Source organism: Myotis brandtii, unplaced genomic scaffold (genome assembly GCF_000412655.1).
Source record: "Myotis brandtii unplaced genomic scaffold, ASM41265v1 scaffold46, whole genome shotgun sequence".
Classification (NCBI taxonomy): Eukaryota; Metazoa; Chordata; class Mammalia; order Chiroptera; family Vespertilionidae; genus Myotis; species Myotis brandtii.
Window position 1 is genome coordinate 5,524,263 of NW_005367587.1, and position 19,357 is coordinate 5,543,619.

The 19,357-nt window shown below is 35.1% G+C and overlaps 1 protein-coding gene across 11 annotated transcripts in view; it reads right to left on the reverse strand.

Moving 5' to 3' along the window:
• The window catches only part of GSK3B (glycogen synthase kinase 3 beta), a 180,724-nt gene that overhangs the window by 25,964 nt on the left and 135,403 nt on the right, over positions 1 to 19,357 (reverse strand). For 7 of the 11 annotated variants that reach the window (XM_005875347.2, XM_005875345.2, XM_014546981.1 and 4 more), the window contains 3 exons: positions 16,892 to 16,987; positions 7,450 to 7,488; positions 3,934 to 4,120 (listed from right to left, as the gene is read on the reverse strand). In XM_005875347.2, coding sequence (XP_005875409.1) covers positions 3,934 to 4,120; positions 7,450 to 7,488; positions 16,892 to 16,987 — 322 coding nt within the window. Of the gene's footprint in view, positions 1 to 3,933; positions 4,121 to 7,449; positions 7,489 to 15,815; positions 15,919 to 16,891; positions 16,988 to 19,357 lie in introns of those variants that run through there. The other 4 variants (XM_005875349.2, XM_014546983.1, XM_014546980.1 and 1 more) reach the window with 2 other exon arrangements.

A 19,357-nucleotide genomic window follows, 5' to 3' on the forward strand; every position in this document is an offset into this window, starting at 1 on the left:
CACGTATGTTTCTCTCTCACATCGATATTTCTCTCTCTCCCTTCCTTACTCTAAAATAAATGAACGTGTCCTCATGTGAGGATTAAAAGAATTCCTATCTTACGTCAATTTATCCTTGCCATTGTAAATTATAATAACATACGCTAAAACGCGAAAAGTTCTATATTAAGGCTTATAATAATTTGAGAATAATATTGGAAGGCACCTCATCACTTCAGGTGGTTGAGATATTGTGCCTACTCTGTGGCTCAGGATAAGGCTGGCTAGAAGAAATGCCTAAGACATAGAAAGGCAGGTAAGCAGATGAACTGATCATATTTATGTGAATCACTATTTTATACCAGGAAAACTGATTTAAAATTCACTGCTACAAAGATCATAGAATCTGCTAATTATCATAAATAATGAGTTGCATAAGTTTTGTAAATAAGTAGTCTACTGCTTTCAAATGAAAAAAGTATAACCTTTTGATGAGCTGGGCTTCTAGAACACCCACTTTAGTTGCCTATCCGCAACTTGTTCTCAATCCTGTTTGCATCACTTTCTATTCCGTGACACATTCCTACACTGTTAAAAATTGTTCTCTGAACCTTTACTCTTTCTTAGTGTCCTTTTTTTACTTACTTTCTGGATCCCCCTTTCTATTTCACCATCTGCTTTCCTCACATCCAGACACCCTTGCCCTTATACTCCAAGACATCTACATCTGCATGAGTTTGCTTGTTGCTCTCTGTCTGCCCCAAATTTCCAACTTTTACTCTCATTTAAGCAGTTTTCCATTCTTTTGGCCTAGCCAGTAATCCACTCTTCCTCCTTATCTCTCCATAAAGCTGCCACTCTTTCAGATAACCCAGCTAAGTTGTAGAGCAGTAAACTCTTCAAATTAAACCATACTAATATAAATAATTGATAATTTTTAAAAAAATATATATTTTATTGATTTTTTACAGAGAGGGATAGAGAGTTAGAAACATCGATGGGAGAGAAACATTGATCAGCTGCCTCCTGCACACCTCCTATTGGGGATGTGCCCGCAACCAAGGTACATGCCCTTGACCGGAATTGAACCTGGGAACTTCTAGTCTGTAGGCCGACGCTCTATCCACTGAGCCAAACCAGTTAGGGCAATAATTGATAATTTTTACTCACCCCTGGCCACCCTTGTCCTGGCCTAAGCCCACCATGCTTGTTAAAATAATTCGTTGGTAAAATTTCGTACCAATTTGGGTAGAAAATTGGGATCGGGGATGTTTGTGGTGAGGTTAATTGGAGACACACCTTTAAACATACAAAACAACCTATTTCCCAATATATTCCAGCCTTGGAACAGGCAAGGAATTGGTGAATAAAAAGAAATATTGATCCCTGTTGGGATTTCCTGATTCTATCTACTTTCTAAGGCTTGATTCAGTTACGTCTACTTTGAAATCAAATGATTGGAGGAAAGGGGGTGTGCCAAAGGTATGATCTGGTTTCCAATGTCTGGATGCAGATAATACTGTCAATCCAGGGTCCTAGAACACTGAAGCCCAGGGCTGGAAAATGAAAGATCTGACAGTCTCATGAGTTGTGGAACAAGGATGTCAGAAGGTTCTCAAAGTTTTCTGTCTCTTATCTGTCATCTTTCTTCTTCCAGGAATACTTCTTTTGATTATATGAAAGTAATACCAATTACTATTTATGGCTAATTACTCATGACACAGTAACAAACAGCTAATTGCAGTTAGCATTGTTCTAAAGCTTTACTTTAATACAATACTGTATTTTTCTCAAGTTTTTACTCTTTTTAAAAAATATATATTTTTTTTGTTGATTTTAGAGAGGAAGGGAGAGGGAGAGAAACATCAATGATGAGAGAGAATCATCGATCGGTTACCTCTGTACACCCCCCACTGGGAATCAAGCCAGCAACCTGGGCATGTACCTGTGACTGGAATCAAACCCAGGACCCTTCAGTCCGTAGGCCGACACTCTATCTACTGAGCCAAACCGGTTAGGGCTCAAGTGTTTACTCTTCACAGTTCTGTTCATTGGCAAGGTTTACCTTACTAAAAGAAGCTAGACACAAAAAGTAACATATTACGTGACTCCACTTATATGAAAGTGACTAATAAATCAAATGTAATTATAGTAGTCCCCCTTATCCGCAGGGGATACGTTCTAAGACCCCCAGTGGATGCCTAAAATTGAGGATAGTATCGAACCTTATATGTTTTTTTTCCTATACATACATATATACCTATGATAAGATTTAATTTATAAATTAGGCACAGTAAGAGATTAACAACAATAAAATAGAACAATTATTAAAACATACTGTAATAAAAGTTACGTGAATGTGCATGTGCTAGCTCTCTCTCAAAATAGCTTATTGGACTGTACTTATCCTTCTTGTGATGATATAAGATGATACAATGTGATGGGAGGAAGTGAGGTGAATGACCTTGCTCTACAAGAGGCCAAGAGTGTCCAACCTAACCTTCTGCCAACTTGAAGTAATATTATTTACATTATTGACATTATCCAGCTTTCTCCTGATCCAGAGATCAATGTTTTGAAAACAACTTATTCTACTGTTAAACAATTGAATACTTCATTGAATCTTAATAGCTTTATTCAATCTCTATTTGTGCCGGGTGCTGAAGTATTTATAGTAAGCCCAAATGTGTACTGCTCTAATTTTTTGCAACTATTTTCAATTTTGCAATCTGGAGAAAAAATATGTCTACTCCTTTCTTTAGAAAACAGTCTTTGAGGTATTTTTAGACAGCTTTTGGGAGTCCCTTAAGTCTTCATTTTTCCAGGCTCTATATTCAATTCTGCCATTCATTAATATTCTTCTTAAAATTGCATAGCCAGAACCAAAAACAACATTTCAAATGATTTCTAATCAGACCTAAACAGTCTAAATTAATAGTCCCAAGATACGTGAATATTTTTCTTTTATAAATGTAGTTTAAGACTACATCAGCATTGTTAGTAGTTATGTAATACTGACAGCTTACATAAGATTACAGAAAACAGAATCATTCAAGTCTATTTTACCAGCAACTCAGGTCTTCCAAATTTACAGCTTAAGCAATGCATTTGTCCACATTCAATTTAAATATGGGCTAAAAATACACCTTAGAATAAAGGAAATGTATCTATTTCATCATAGAAAGCTCCCTGTCTCTATTTTTAGCTTGACTAAGCAGCAGACTAGTCAATCAATCAATCATTTATTTATTGCTTATTTTATCTATGGGAAATTGTACTCTTCTAACGTTCAATTCTGAAGAAAGTCACATCTTTAGAGGCAGTGTGGTTGATTAAATGAATCACGTAAGGTCTTAATCAGAGAGAAAAGAAGAAAGAACATAGACGTGGTGAAGAAATAGTGTTTATCCCTGAATCTTTTAGAAACCAGCAATGCAAAAACTCAAGTTTTCCTTTGAACGTTTGTTTTCTCAGCAGCAGCAGTGGTGCCAAGCTATAGAGAGGATGGAAATTTCTCTATATCACTTATATCAGTTTTAAGAAAGAGTATAGCATTCTAGTTCTCCCCATTTTTAAGATATCTCAATTTAAAAAACATAGCCACCAATTTGTTTCTAGGTTTATAAAACTTGATATAAACCCTTGGGAAGCAAGAAATGCTACATGTTCTAAGTTTCAAATACAAACCTGAAGATCATATTAGTGAGATCTCTATAACTTGTCATATGCCAAGATTTATTATAATCGGCTAAAAATCAGAGAAGCTAAGCCCATTTGAAAAATTTTATCTAACATACAAGTAGTGGTCTAATAAGTGATTAGAACGGCTCTTTCACACCTGCATAAGTACTTAGAATGTTCATTTTTGTCCTACAGATTTTAATCAAGAGTGTCACTTCACATCCATGTATAGTTTTCTCAGAAATGGTGAAAGAGCTAAATGTTTGAAATTACCTTGAGTGGTGAAGTTGAAGAGTGCAGGGGTGTCTCGCCCATTTGGTAGTTTGACATTTGGGTCCCGTAATTCATCAAAAAATGAATGTGCACAAGCTTCCAGTGGTGTCAGTCGGGCAGTTGGTGTATACTCCAACAGACGGCTACACAGTGCAATTGCCTCTGGTGGAGTTCGGGGTCGGAAGACCTGCAGTACAAAAAAGGGAAAGAACAATTAATGTTTTTTAAGAATCTTAGCAATTTATCCCGAGTACTGAGAATTCTTACCACATACAAAAACATGGTTGCATTTGTGAAAGTAACCTTCTAGAATGAAAAGAGTTAACTTCATATAATTCACCACACTGTGGTGAACTGCTAATTAAAGACTATATGAGAAAAGCTCAGAGAAAAAACTAGGAGAAGTGGAAAAAAAATCTATATATGCTAATCATAAAGCAGAACAATCTAACATGCACACAAAATATGACAGGCACAAGAGAAAGGATGAGTTCTGGAGGCAAAAACATGAAGAATATAAAATTTTTTTTAAAGAATATAAAATTTTTTAACAGTTTTGACTGCAGTGGCAGTAGATAAAAGTTTGCCTCTTTTATGTGATTTGTAGTAGAACAACTATTGATAATGGAGAGAGCACTTTTCAAATCTGGCGATCAATATCTTTTAAAAAAGAAAAGCTATTTACTCTAAGTCTATAAATGTCAATGATTTTATATTATCTTGTTAATAAATAGAACCTATCATTATTTGAAGAAATTCCTGAATATCCAGAATTTGACAAAATTTCCAAAAACTGTTTTCTCAAGTAGCCGTTTCTCACGAACATGGCCAGATTACCCTCATTTGTATGAATACTCTAAGGTTTTTTTAATCATGAAGAGAGAAATGTAGTTTTCATCAAGAGCCATTAACTCACAGAAAAAGTCAATTGAAGCAAAATGCAAATAAATTAATTTGCTTAAAGGAATAGAAAGCTTTCTACTTACCTATGTCTTAAAATCCCTAATCAATACATAAAACTATGAAAATATACTTCGTTTTAAATTATGGACAGTTAAAGAATACAAACAGAAGGGGAAAATAAAACTTAAAAAAAAAAAAAAAGGAAACACTGGCCCTGGCCAGGTAGCTCAGTTGGTGGTTAGAGCTTCGTCCTGATGCACCAAGGTTGGAAGTTCAATCCCCAGTCAGGACACATACAAGGAAGAACCAATAAATTCCATCAATAAGTGGAACAGATTGTTCCTCTCTAAATCAATAAATTTTAAAAGTCTGCTAAAAAAAAATGAAACATGTATCTCTTGATAGGAAGAACATAGACTCAAACAGTAGGTGTGGTAGTAGCAGTGGTGGAATTAACAGACATAAAAAGAAGCAGAAGTTGCCCTAACCAGTTTAGCTAAGTGGATAGAGCATCGGCCTGCGGACTCAAGGGTCCCAGGTTCGATTCCGGTCAAGGGCATGTACCTTGGTTGTGAGCACATCCTCAAGGGGGTGTGCAGGAGGCAGCTGATTGATGTTTCTCTCTCATTGATGTTTCTAACTCTCTATCCCTCTCCCTTCTTCTCTGTAAAAAATCAATAAAATATATTAAAAAAAAAAAAAAGCAGAAATGCCCTGGCCAATGTTGCTCAGTGGTTGGAGCATCAGTCCTCACACCAGCGGGTCACGAGTTTAATTCCTGGTCAAGGGCATCATAACTGGGTTGCAGGCTCAATCATCAGCCCCAGTCGGATGTGTGCAGGAGGCAACCAATTGATGTGTTTCTGTCACATCAATGTCTCTCTCTCTCTCCCCCCTCTCTCCCTGTCTTCCACTCTCTCTAAAAAACAAAAGAAACAAGTATTCTTAGATGAAGATTAAAAAAAAAATGCAGAAATGTATAAATGGAGGGAAACAGACCCACAAATAAGCAAAGGATATGCAGATTGTGACATGGCATGGAGGAGCCTGGGAGGCTAAGGTTTCCTAATGAGAATGGTTCATGTAACTCTGGGCATTCACTTAGACTAAAGGTAGGAGAACTAATTACTATTACAGGGCTCATTAGATTTCAAGAGACCGAAAAAAAAAAAAGAGTACTTTGTACAGAGAAAACCTTTTTTTTTTCTCGTTTTACAAAAAGTTTATTACTGATAAATATATTTTCCATGGAAACTGAGAAACTGATTTAAGCAGGATCTCATGGATTTATTTTAGAATATTGAAGGCCTTGGTAATTTATTTATTTGGCTGTGTTAGAAAACCCTCTGTAAGGTAAAAAACAACCTGCTTCATCTTTTATTCTTTTGAGTGACCTGACTTGCCTCAGTCAAGAAAACCCAACGTTACTGTATTATTTGAAACGTTTAGATTTTCTACTGTTCTTGGCCATTTTTTCCTCACGTGCTCCCAGCCAGGACCATAATCACACTCACATGTAAAAGAAAATAGTCAGTAGGAAAATTTTTAATAAAAATATTAAGCACTACTGACATATTTTATCCTAGTACAGTTTATACTTATTTGACAGCATATGGATTTATTTTGCTAGCTAGTATAATAAAAAATGCTTCTGCACCAATATGGGAGGCAGATAAGTAGAATTAAAAGTAGAAATAAGTATCTCCTGCTAACATTCAAATGTCGGGTAGCTGGATAGTGAGTGTATTTTTAAAAATTTCCTGTTTTATTAATGAAGATTTTGTAAAGCTATTAATAAATCACTATTGTAACCTTTTCTCCGGTTATTAAAAAAGAGCCATCCACATCTTTCCGATAACTTACAGGCTATACAGGACCATCCATGTTAGCACTAAGACACATATTAGCCTATTTTGCCAGGGAATCCTAACTCATGGAATCAGATTTTAAAAAAATAAAGGCATTCATTCCAAGAACCTACATTAAAATCAAGACTTAACCTGCCTTTTAAAAAACTATCCATTATTACTTAAAGCCCTTTGAAAGATTCCTGATGAGAAAACCTTTGGTTCATTAGTTTATAAAGGTTAAATAGACATTTATGTGAGGTCAAAAACCAGTGTCTCCTAAAGTTCAGATTTTTAACTGTAATATAGGGTGTGGTAGCAAGGAACTTCCAAAAATTGCAGTCTAAACTAGAAAACAACTCTTCTGAATTATCTTTGTGTCTAAAGGAAAGGACACCAGTAACTACTGAAATTTGACTTTTAATAAAGAAGTTTCTGCTTCATTCTTCACTTATTTCAATTGCTTAACATTCAGAACCTTTGGTTCCATGGACCTTCGTCAATATTTATTCTTGTAAAAACAATTTTCAAACACCGTAATTCCTAAACTTTAGTCTAGATGTCAATAAATCACTCAGAAGACTGACAATCTATACCATAAGCAAAACCTGTATCATACAGTGAATGAAAACAGAAATCAGAGCTACCTACATTGTTTTTACTGTTATATTCCAAGAATGAATAATTGTTTAGCCTTTCAAAAAGTTTTCCCCCTAGTTTTATAAACCTGCCCTGAAATTTTGGGAAAAAAAAATTAAGTACATACCCGCACTCCTGAGTTGAAATGTCCTGTTCCTGATGAATCCTAAAGATGATAATGCAGTGAAATAATCCAAACAGGGGAAGTCAATCCAAAAGAGAATAGTCCAGCAAGGAAAAATATATCCAATGTTATAAGAAATCCATGGTGTGGGGGGGACATAGAAAATGTTTATACAGTTATAAACTTTAAACATCAGTCTCCACAGTAGCAAGTCCAAGTTTTAAAAATTATTTCACCACAGTGTATGCAAAAAAATTTTTTTGATTGCGCAATGGTGAGGCACAGTAAAGAAACATTTTAATTTATATTATGTTCCAATGCCAGTGCATTTATTAAAAAAATACAAAACCAAAAAAAGTTAAAATCAAAATGAAATCTAGAAGTAACGTTCCCAAAGTAAAGTGTTTGGTCTTCTATGACCTGGATTCATCATCCATTGACATGGCTGGGAGGGGGCATTTAAGATTGCTTTTAAAGATATGTTCCCAATATGCTAATTTTCCTCTATTAACATATTCCAGTTATACAGTATAAACATTTTTCTTGCTAAATTATTAGTGATGAGAAGTAATATATTTAATTTGTATTACTATAGATTTCAAGCCAAATATTTCCAATTTGTGTGAGCTAAGAAGGATCAGGCCACCGCGGATTATTCTCCATTTTGGATTGACTTCCCTGCTAAAAGATATTTGCTGACATTCTCATTATCTTAGGACTCTTCAGGAATAGACATTATCACCTCAGGAGTGCGGGTATAAACTTACATTTTCTATTGTGGGCTTTGCCCCCTCATACCCTTGCACCCATTACTTAGGAAAAATAAATATATAACATTATTTCCTTTTTGGAAAAACTCACTGGAAAAAAAATCCTACATCTTTGAGCACTACAAATTCAACACAGTTTCATCTGCAAATATGCCCAATTCACCCACCAAAAGCTAAACAAAAATATATACAATAAACAATACAACTAAGGGACAGTCACAGTTATAGGTGACATGCATAATAATGTACACCAACACCTAGGCACAAAGGAGCCAAATATGCAAGGGAGGTGGTAGGGTCTATTATGTCTAGGTATTGAGAACAAACAATGGCAGAACTCACCAGTAGCTGTGAATTCCCTTGGCTATTCTAAGAGAATTTTACATTCTTTTAGGATAGTTTCCAGTGGGCGAATTAAATATTTTGCAAAAATAAATAATCCGCGGATTACTTTTAGTCTGCAGACTAAAATTTAGTACACGGATTAAAATCCGGCCCATCAGAATAGAAATCTCTCATGAACTAAAACACAACTAGGTGGACGAAAGTAGAAAACCAGACTAAAAAAACTGAGAGCACAAAGTAAGACTCAACTGGGCCAACTAACAATTAGTACGCAGACTAAATATGGCCAGCCAAGTATGTTAGCAAGGCCATGAAGAGCCCAAAACACCCCTGTAATAACTAAAAACAGAAGTAAATAAATAAAACAAAACAGAACAAAGCAAATAAATAAATAATTGAAAGAAAGAAAAGAAAAAGAAAAAATTGAAAGGAATCAAAACACTGACATGAACTTTCAAGTGATTCAAATACTACCTCACCTGTGCAGCAACACATTTTCTTAAATTGAAACAAACTCTCATCACAAATACTAATCCATAGAAGAAATTAACAGAAAAAATTAAGTTTTTCAAAAAGGAAGTCTCAGTGATATTGAACAAATGCAAATGAGTACTTAAATAAAGAATTATTCAAAATAAATTTGCATTTGGATAACTCAAAAATGATAGAGGCAATTTTCCTTTACATGTCCTAGAATAGACTTCTGCTATTAAATATCAAATTTCAACCTGGAGCTAAATGTTATGATTGAATCTTGAGCACTTTAAAATTACCATTTATAAACAGTCATATATACCATACCAAAGCCTACTGTTGATTCTCAGAGCATTAACTCTCAATAATTCTACTGCATTAAACAGCCAACCAGAGCAATGTAAAAATGCCTATGGGCAATGATAATCTAAGTAGAACACAGGACTAGTGCCATGCCTATTCTGACCAGCTACTCCTCCCTAGTTTTGATTGTGATAAATGCACAACACAGACACTGTTCTCTGATTATACACAAAATACACAGGAACCTAATGTTAAAAATGGATAAATTCTGAACATTCTTAAAGGGCAACCCAAGTATTGGCTCTCAAGTAATTTATTAATCAGTTAAAATTATTTGCAATTTGTAAATGTAAATATAGGATTAAAAGTGAGAGAATGGCATGGATTTTTTTGAACAGTTAATTATGATGATTAACCAAGCTAATTAAGAAAAAAACTTAAATCTACTTAAGTGCTCACATATAGTACATAATTCATAAGAAACACAAACATCCTTTCCTTAGCCATGACAGAGCCAGCATTCAATAAATTTCATCTGTGCTAACTAAAAGGCTTATTGAGCTTTCTTGCATTCTATGTATGTTTTGATATCAGCATTTAACTATGCTACGTAATTTCTCCCTCTAATATCATTCACTGATCAATATTACTACAGGCTTACACAGAATTGTGATTTACCAAATGTCCACTTATCCAATTTAATCGCTCATTGTTCATGAAATTATTATTGTAGTCAGGCTGACCTTCCTAAGAATAGGGACTTATTTCCTTTTCATTCACACTTCCTCATCTTAAAGGATAGTCCCTTAGGCTACAACAATTCTAACCTATGTACATCTAAGGAAATCCAAATCCTCCTTCAACAGCCCACTTTCCTGGGTCCTTCCATCACCTTTTTCCCTCCACCACCCTTGATGTCTTATAAAGCCTGCAACATGTGAAACACCTTTGAACATCTAGAAAATACAATCAAGTATATGGTTATATATTAGTGTATATTTATTTGATACTTGCTTCAACTGAGTCAGTTGTGTCACCTGTAACCTTTTCAAGGATAAGGACTATATATTTTACGTCTTTTGCATTCTTTATGGCATCCAGCACAGCACTGGGTTACAAAGGATATATGGGTTTTAAAAAACAAATGATAAATTAAAAAATATTCTTATTTTTTATATTATTCCTCTCCCATATTGATTGACTACCCTAGGAAGCCTAGTTACCAGCAAAGAAATGGGAGCATAGCCAGTGTAAATAGAAAAATGAAGACGTCTACTCACATAGGAAGCAATGTTAGAAAAAGAAAAGTGATTATTCTAGCACTAGTAAAGATATACGTAGCAAATGCAATAGGAAACAGTGTATTTATGAGAAAAGTGATAATGGATAGTAGAATGTTCAGGGCGGAAGGGGTTAAATAATAATATAGGAAATGATTCACCTAATCAATAGAATATAACAGACAAGTGGCAATCATAGAAACAAACAGAAATCCCCAACATAGTTTTATGCTTTCTGGAATACAAGTGAGCAAATGATTAGGGTATAAAGAGACTAGAAGAGCTAGATGAAGTGGACCTGCAAAAAAGTTTCTAAAGGCAATTTTTGTTTTGTGCTCTCCATGCCCTGCCTGGAAGTATTTTTGGTAACATGTTAAACTACAGTTGGAACAGGTAAGCTTACTAAGCGAAAAATATTGCACTGAAAGGCTCAAAAAAAAAAAGGTAAGATTATGAAGTCTTTAAAAAGTAAGTATAGCTTTAAGCATAGAGAGTAATTAAGTATAATTGTTTAGTCCAGTCTGATTCCTTGATAGCTGAAATGACCTCAGAACCCAATAATCTGCTTACTCTGTTAGCTAGATGGAAATACCAGTATTCATTCATTTTAAAACATATATACAATGTTCTAAGAAATCAAGTATGCAAGGATTGATTTTTGTGGATAATGCATTCTGGGATACTTAATAAAAATGACCTATGGTTCCACATATCCTACAGACACTTAACTATTAAGGAAGCTATCATGTATGCCAAAAACAGCAACAAACATTTTTAGGTAATTGGACCCATTTTGTTATTACCATTTTGAAAGAGAAATTTGTAAATGCTATAATACATATGGTATAACTTGGTACGTATAATCATGGAGAGCTTAAATAATTAGAAAATATTTCATGGGAGAAGTGAAATTTCAGGTCTTGAGAAGAGATTAAAACTTAGTAAGCAGAGAAAAACATTCTAAATGTGGAAAAAAAGAAGACAATAGCAGGAGGCAGAAATGATTGTGGCTTCTCTGGGATCCAATTAAGGAGACCAGTTTGATTGGACACAAAAATTCAGCATGATTGCATGCTCCCTTCAAAATGAGCTAAAAGCTAACATATTAAACAGCCCTAATCCAAATGAAAGAGATCAGGGCCCTTGGGATTCTAATTTACTTCCTTTCACTAAACAGTTATATCACTTATGAATTTCATTGATCTGAAAGAATATACAGATATCTGTGTTACCTAACTGATTTCATATCATAGGTTTATTTACTACTGGGATAAAGAGGGAATACTTTTCTTAAATAACTTAGACAAAAGTTAACGGAATTGGGCACTCAAAATGGGGGGGGGGACTCATATCAATTATACTATAACCTTATTAGAAATCCCTAACCTACCCTAACTATTAACTTTTACATTTATTGCCAAAATATATGCATTTAAGGGTGAAGGAGCTAGAAAGCTTGAGAAAAAGACTGGGTTCTATCAAGTTGATGCTTCAGGGAAGGTTAAGAGCAGGACAAGAATTAAATATCCTATTATTTTGGACAGGAAAGGTAGAAATGATTAGGAGCAGAGTAAATGTATACTTGTCATCCAAACTGGAACACTTGAGAGTAAAGGGGCATGCACTTAATAATTACATTGACAAGCATAAATTGGGTATTATGTTCACTTGTCATTATATCTATATTATGTCAAATTTTCCTAAAGGCAATGAGGAATCAGAGAATAATTTTAAACAGAAATGGCAGTGTCACATGTGCTTTTAAGAAACCTAACTTTGACAGAAAGGAAAATGTGACGTATGTGAAACTGAAGGAGGGAAATTGGTTAGGAGGTAGGAGGTTGTTTTAACAATTCTACGAAGGTCTAAGTTAAAGTCAGGGCAGTGGAGATAGATAAGACAAATCACAGAACTATAATGGAGGTAGAATCTTTACATTTATTCAGAACTAAAATGAAATAATCCTTTATATGCATACTTTCACAATATTTTCAAAAGAATCCAGAGAAAAAATACAACAGATTGTTAACAAAAGAAAAAACTTGAGGAACAAAGAAGCAGTGCTTAAATTAGATCCCCACTTCATACCTAAGAGACTATTATATTTGCCCTGGCTGGTATTGCTCATTGGATGGGCATAGTCCCGTGCACCCAAAGATTGCCGGTTTGATTCCCGGCCAGGGCATGTGCCTGGGTTTCAGGCTCCAACCCTGGTGGGAAGATTGCAGGCAGCAGATCGATGTGTTGCTCTATTCTCTCTCTTTCTCTCTCTTCCTCTCTCTTCCTCTTCCTCTCCCCCTCTCTCTCTTCCTCTCTCTCTCTCTCTCCCCTATAAAAATGAATAGAATTTTTTAAAAAGAAAAAAGAGTATCATTTAACCAGACCTCCATTTTCTAAATGCAGAATTTAAGTTTACTCTCTTCTTCCAACCAATTTCCATTTCTACTCCCTCTCTCCTCTCTCTCTCTCTCTCTCTCTCTCTTCCTCTCTCTCTCTCTCTCCCCTATAAAAATGAATAGAATTTTTTAAAAAGAAAAAAGAGTATCATTTAACCAGACCTCCATTTTCTAAATGCAGAATTTAAGTTTACTCTCTTCTTCCAACCAATTTCCATTTCTACTTAATTCTCAATCTACTTTTGCATCACTTCCTTTTGCCTCCCACCTGGCTTTTACTCTTTGATGTGTACAGCATACATCAATGCAGAGGTCTTTATCTTTCTTATCCCCACTCCCAAGAATATCCCTATTTCAAAACATTAGCACCTATTTCCTTTCCTATTTCCTACCTAAACCACAAATGCTTTCTCAATGAATTAGGTTGCTCTGGCTATAAAGTAATAGGCAAGGGCAACTTACTGGATTTCTAAATTCTCAAGATTCCTGCCATATAGTACACTGTGATCATCTTGTGGTCTTGTTCTTCTGTTTGTTATCTTTCCTACATACCTGAATCTCTCACCTCAGTGTTCCCATGGAAGATATTTTCTCTCTTGATTTTTATATCTACCTACTTTTTTGAGAACACTGGCTCCGAATCCTGGTGAGAGAGCTGTACTATACTGCAGCACAAGAAATCAGGATACCCACAAGCTTCAGAAAATGGGGCTAAAGTGCATTCTAACAAAGCAGCTTTTGTTTCAGGACTGTATTTACCTGACCTCTAAGGACAAGAAGCTCTTCTCTTTAGAAAAACCACATTAATGTATTAAAAAATAATAATAATAACTCCATTGGCTGCCTAGTGGGAGAGAGCACTTCTCAAGTTGGTGTCTACTATCATAATGGAGAGAAGGGACAGACTTCTTCTACAAATTTAAAATTTTGTGTTTTCATATTAATAATAACCTATTTTTAAAAATCAATATAAGAATATCCTGGATCATCTAGATTCATCTAGATGACAGAGCAGTGTCATGAAATTTCTGTGTCTGAATTTGGTTTTTTATTTACAACCAAGGTAACACCAATCTAGTTGTGTGCACTAATGAGAAATTAACATAGTATCCTTATTACCTAATAAATGCATTTGTACCAAATGAGACCAAATTATGTCAAGGCACACTATCTGAATGAAGAGTTCACAGTAGTTTGAACAGACAAAATGGGGAGAATTGAGTCATTATTCTACACACAGTATAGAATGGAAACCTAAATAAAACAAATAAAAGGGTGGGCTTTATATTAAAGTTTGAAAAACATTAATGTAAGATATAGAAACATCCCACAAGGAACCCACAAGGGCAAAGGAAGAGATAAAGCAAATAAATTCATGACAAATCTTCTGTTGGCTGCATTTTAATTATAATCAATCATTCCTCACATTCCATCCTGGCTAATATTTGAATTGAGAAGATATAATACAGAGAAAAAAGTGCAGAATGTGATACATACTAACACATTGCGTACCGCATAGAAATCTCTAAGACATACGCCAGGGACCGCACGTTTTTGGGCAAACTGCACGTTATTTAAATCATCATAATGCACTTTAGGTGTTGTTTTTAAATAAATATAACATTTTTATTTACAAAAACAATTAAACAATTAAAGTTCCTAGTACTTTTTTAACGTATGGTACTGCGTAAAACATTTTCCTCTATGAAGAGGGACCAAACAAAATTTACATAAGTATCTAGATTCGCTCCTTTTTCCATGGGCGTGAAAAACGAGAACACTCGTGAGCGGTCCTTAACAGATGGCACGCGGAAACACGAGAAAACTCCTAAGCAGTATGAAATGTGCTAATATTGGTGGCAGTCTTGATTAAAAAAAAAAAATGAGGACGGGACTGATAAATAAGATTTCATAACCTCAATTTCAGCATTATATTGCTTAGAAACCCTATATTAAGATTAATTTTCTTCATAAAAAATCTTGCTTATTAAAGAAAATATGGAAATGCAGAAAAAGAAAAAAAATCACCCACACTCTTCTCACCTAAACTACTATTAGCATTTTGGAATATGCACCTGTATTTACTCAATAGACAGAATTCTCTAGGTTTTTTTGTTTGTTTGTTTTTCGTAAATATGGTTGAAATCTGAGTACACTACAAACCACTTTATAAGCATTTTAACTTGGAATAACTTTCCTGGATTCAACTCAGCCTCTAAACCCAAAGAGACCACCTGGGATTCTCTGAATTTAATTTAGAGTCAGGTGAGAGACCCTAGATATCTTCTGACCCAGATTCAAAATAAACTTTAAGTACAAAGACAAAAGAACGTTTTATCTCAGAATATTTAGTGTTTTTTTATAAATTAATAAGGGGGGGGAAGGGCAACATCTTGGTCAGTGAAAGCTATAGCCTATAATTTTGGCACTAAAATACTACTGAGGTCTTTGATTCTAAATAACATATAATCAGTAACAAGAGGATTTTTTGAAGGGAAGAGAGGTAATGTGATTATGAGAACTTGAAGGAAAGCAACTGGAATTATAATACAGTTTACTGAGAGAAAGACACATACTTTGAATCTGGGAAGGTAAGTTATTTCAACTTCAGCCCTAAATTACTTCATCTCATTATAAAAGATCTAAAACCAATTAAATGAACTTACCAACATTCAAAACAAATTGTTATGTATACAGTTTTAAATACAGAACATCTCTGCTTTAAATACAGATTAAAAAGTTGAACATTTTTAACCCACAAAAATCTCTATAATAATAAAAGTGTGATATGCTAATTACACCTGATAGCCAAACAGCAGAAAGACAGTCCAGACGACCTGAACGAAGCTGGGCACTGCGGCTGTGAGGGCTGAGCCCCTTGCACGAATTTCGTGCATCGGGCCTCTAGTATAATGAAATATAAGTAAATGGGAAGGGGGAGTGCATAGCATATAACTAGAAGTTTAAAAGATCTGGCATTAAACACATATGTATACACACAAATAAGTTTATTGGCTTTATAAGAGCCACCCATTTAATCTTGGATAAGTGACTTAGTATGTTTGGCCAGAGTTTCTGAATCTGTAAAATGAGGACGCTAGAAATTCACTCTAGCTATAAATCCTATTGAGACATGTTTTTTCTTGAACACTTAATCTCATAAATTAAACTGAGGTTAAAACAGACACAACACTTTTAATGAAAAATCTCTCTTAAAAATAATTTCTAATAAGTGTCAAAGCAAAAAATAATGTTTTCCAGTAAGTTAGTATTTATGCTCTTAGACTTGGTTCCATCTAATATTGAGGTTGGATTTTCCAATGGCTAGTGACATCCTGTTATAACATCTATTGCTTTCAATGTATACTCCTAGTAAGATCAAACCTGATTTTTATCCTTGCTCCCAAAACACCAATAGGAAAGTAAATAAGAAAAATACGCCATTATCATCTATAATAAGGTCTCTATATTAATAGTTTGTAAAAGGAATATATGAAATATATGTTTTCAATAGTGTATGATACTAAATAAGCACCTCTAACTATGTAAAGAAATTAACTTCTGAATTTTAAGTAGTCAAAATTTATACATGAATTTTGCTCCTATAAAATTATATATTTTAATGATATAGCTACACTGTCCTCACCCTACAAATAAAAACCCAGAATGGAAACAATTTACTGGAAATCAATGGAGACAAACTATATGCAGTCAATGAAACATTGAAGTACAACTACCCAACTATCTTTACATGCAGAACTGCTGTGTACTTTGTACTCAGGCAGCTATTTAGTCTCAAAATAGTTTAGTTTAAGAACAATAAAAACCCAAGTTTTAACTTGTTAATGTGCCTTTATAAAAACTCTACTTGACTCACCTTAGTCCAAGGATGTGCCTTAATTTGAGGAAATTTGAATTCTGTGTAGTTTGGATTCATTTCTCTAATTTGCTCCCTTGTTGGTGTCCCCAGAACCTAGATAGAGAAAACAAGTTATTACCATAATTTTCTATATACTTACAAGTATAACATTTATGTTTCAATGTATTGGTTTCACTGGAAAAGATATTCCAAAGTTATAAAATACAAAACTCATTAAATAGAGCAAACTTTGTGAAAGATGTTTCATTTTTAACTGATTACAGACGCATGCTATTCTACACTACACAGGCTTTTACAATAATAATAATTAAAAAAAAAAATGATGATGTTATATCAGGGTTTTAAAAAAAGATCACTCAAAAATACTCAAGTAATAACCAGGCATCTTTATTCTATCTAGAAAACAAGCTATTGCAATGATGGCATATGAAATGAGAATAGCTCTTATTCATTTAGTTAAGCATAGTCCAAGGTTTTATTATCAACTAGAGGCACGTGCACTCGGGGGTGGGGGGTGGGAGGGTGCCCCTCAGCCCAGCCTGCACCCTCTTACAGTCCGGGAGCCCTCAGGGGTGTCTGACTGCAGGGAGTGGGCCTAAGCTGTCAGTCAGACATCCTTAGTGCTGCTGCAGAGGCAGGAGAGGCTCCCGCCACCGCAGCTGTGCTCGCCAGCCTTGAGTCCGGCTCAGGGCTCCTGGCTAAGTGGTGCTCCCCCTGTGGGAGTGCACTGACTATCAGGCGGTAGCTCCTGTGTTGAGCGTCTGCCCCTGGTGGTCAGTGCGTGTCACAGCGACTGGTCATTCCGTTTGGTCGATCTGCATATTAGCCTTTTATTATTTAGGATAATCAGGAAAGCCATACCTAACCATGGTCATCAATAATTCCACTTAATCATTGAATATTTAGTGATTGTCCCCTGTGTATAAAGAACTATGCTATGATATGTGGAAGATAATAAAAATAAAAAACACCCAATAAATTTCTTGCATGATGAAATTACATATTTGTGCGTGGAGAAAGTATAAGTACAATACAAGATAAAAATGTACTGAGTACTTCATTGCCTCTAGAGCTGCATTCAGGACTGAACAAAGGAAAATATATAGACCTGGCTCCAAAAACAGATGATGGGAAGAAACACTAAATATTAAAAATGAGCACTCTGAAGAAAAATGACATCTATAACTCATCTTTATAAACTCTAGGGCCTAGTACAAAACAAGTTCGTTGAAATATTAAGCCATTTACAATTCAGGACAACTGCACAGAAAAAGCGGAATGTACAATACATACTTGATTTCTGGTGGCAACCAGTGAATAATAAGAGCAAAGAAATTAAGTTTTGTTTTGCTTTTTGCTGTTGCTTCCAATTCTCTAGTCTTCTTTAAAACTTTCAGGCCTTAATCAAAATCTTAAAAGTGTTATTCTTCAAAAGACACTCTTAAGAAATCAAAAGCCAAGCTACAGACTAAAACATATATTCCGCAAAGGATTTAAATCTAGAATACACAAAAGACTCTAATAATTAAAACACAAGATGATGATCCAAGATGGTGGTAGAGTAGGACCAAACTGGAATTACAATTAAATTATAACACACACACACACAAATTATGGAACAATCATCCGAATAACCAACTGGAGACTAGATGAAGAGACGTCTTATAACCAAAGATTTATAGAAGACACTACATTGAGACTGGCAAGAAGGGCAGAGATGAGAAAAGGGCTGGCTCTGCCTCCCAGGTGGCAGCTGAGATTCCGGAGGGATATCTCAACTGTGGGGGAACCCCCCTGATAAATGTGGGGTCAAAACCCCAAGTTGGGCTCCCCAGCTCCGAGCACCAGGGCCAGGAAGAGGCACCCACATAACATTTAAATCTTTACTTTGAGTTTATTCTTGTGTATGATGTAAGGTGGTCTAGTTTCACATTTTTTTGCACATATCTGTCCAATTTTTCCAACACCATTTATTGACTAGACCAGTGGTCGGCAAGCTCATTAGTCAAGAGAGCCAAATATCAACAGTACAATGATTGAAATTTCTTTTGAGAGCCAATTTTTTTAAACTTAAACTATATAGGTAGGTACATTGTTATTAACTTAATTAGGGTACTCCTAAGCTGGCCTTTGCTAAAAATGTCCTCAATCTGATTGAGGTACATTCGCTGAGGTCGACCCCTTCCAACTCTCCCATCCACACTCGTCTCGGCCGTATACTTGTTTCAGATAGATGAGTGTGGATGGGAGAGTTGGAAGGGGTCGACCTCAGCGAACGTACCTCAATCAGATTGAGGACATTTTTAGCAAAGGCCAGCTTAGGAGTACCCTAATTAAGTTAATAACAATGTACCTACCTATATAGTTTAAGTTTAAAAAATTTGGCTCTCAAAAGAAATTTCAATCGTTGTACTGTGGATATTTGGCTCTGTTGACTAATGAGTTTGCCGACCACTGACCTAG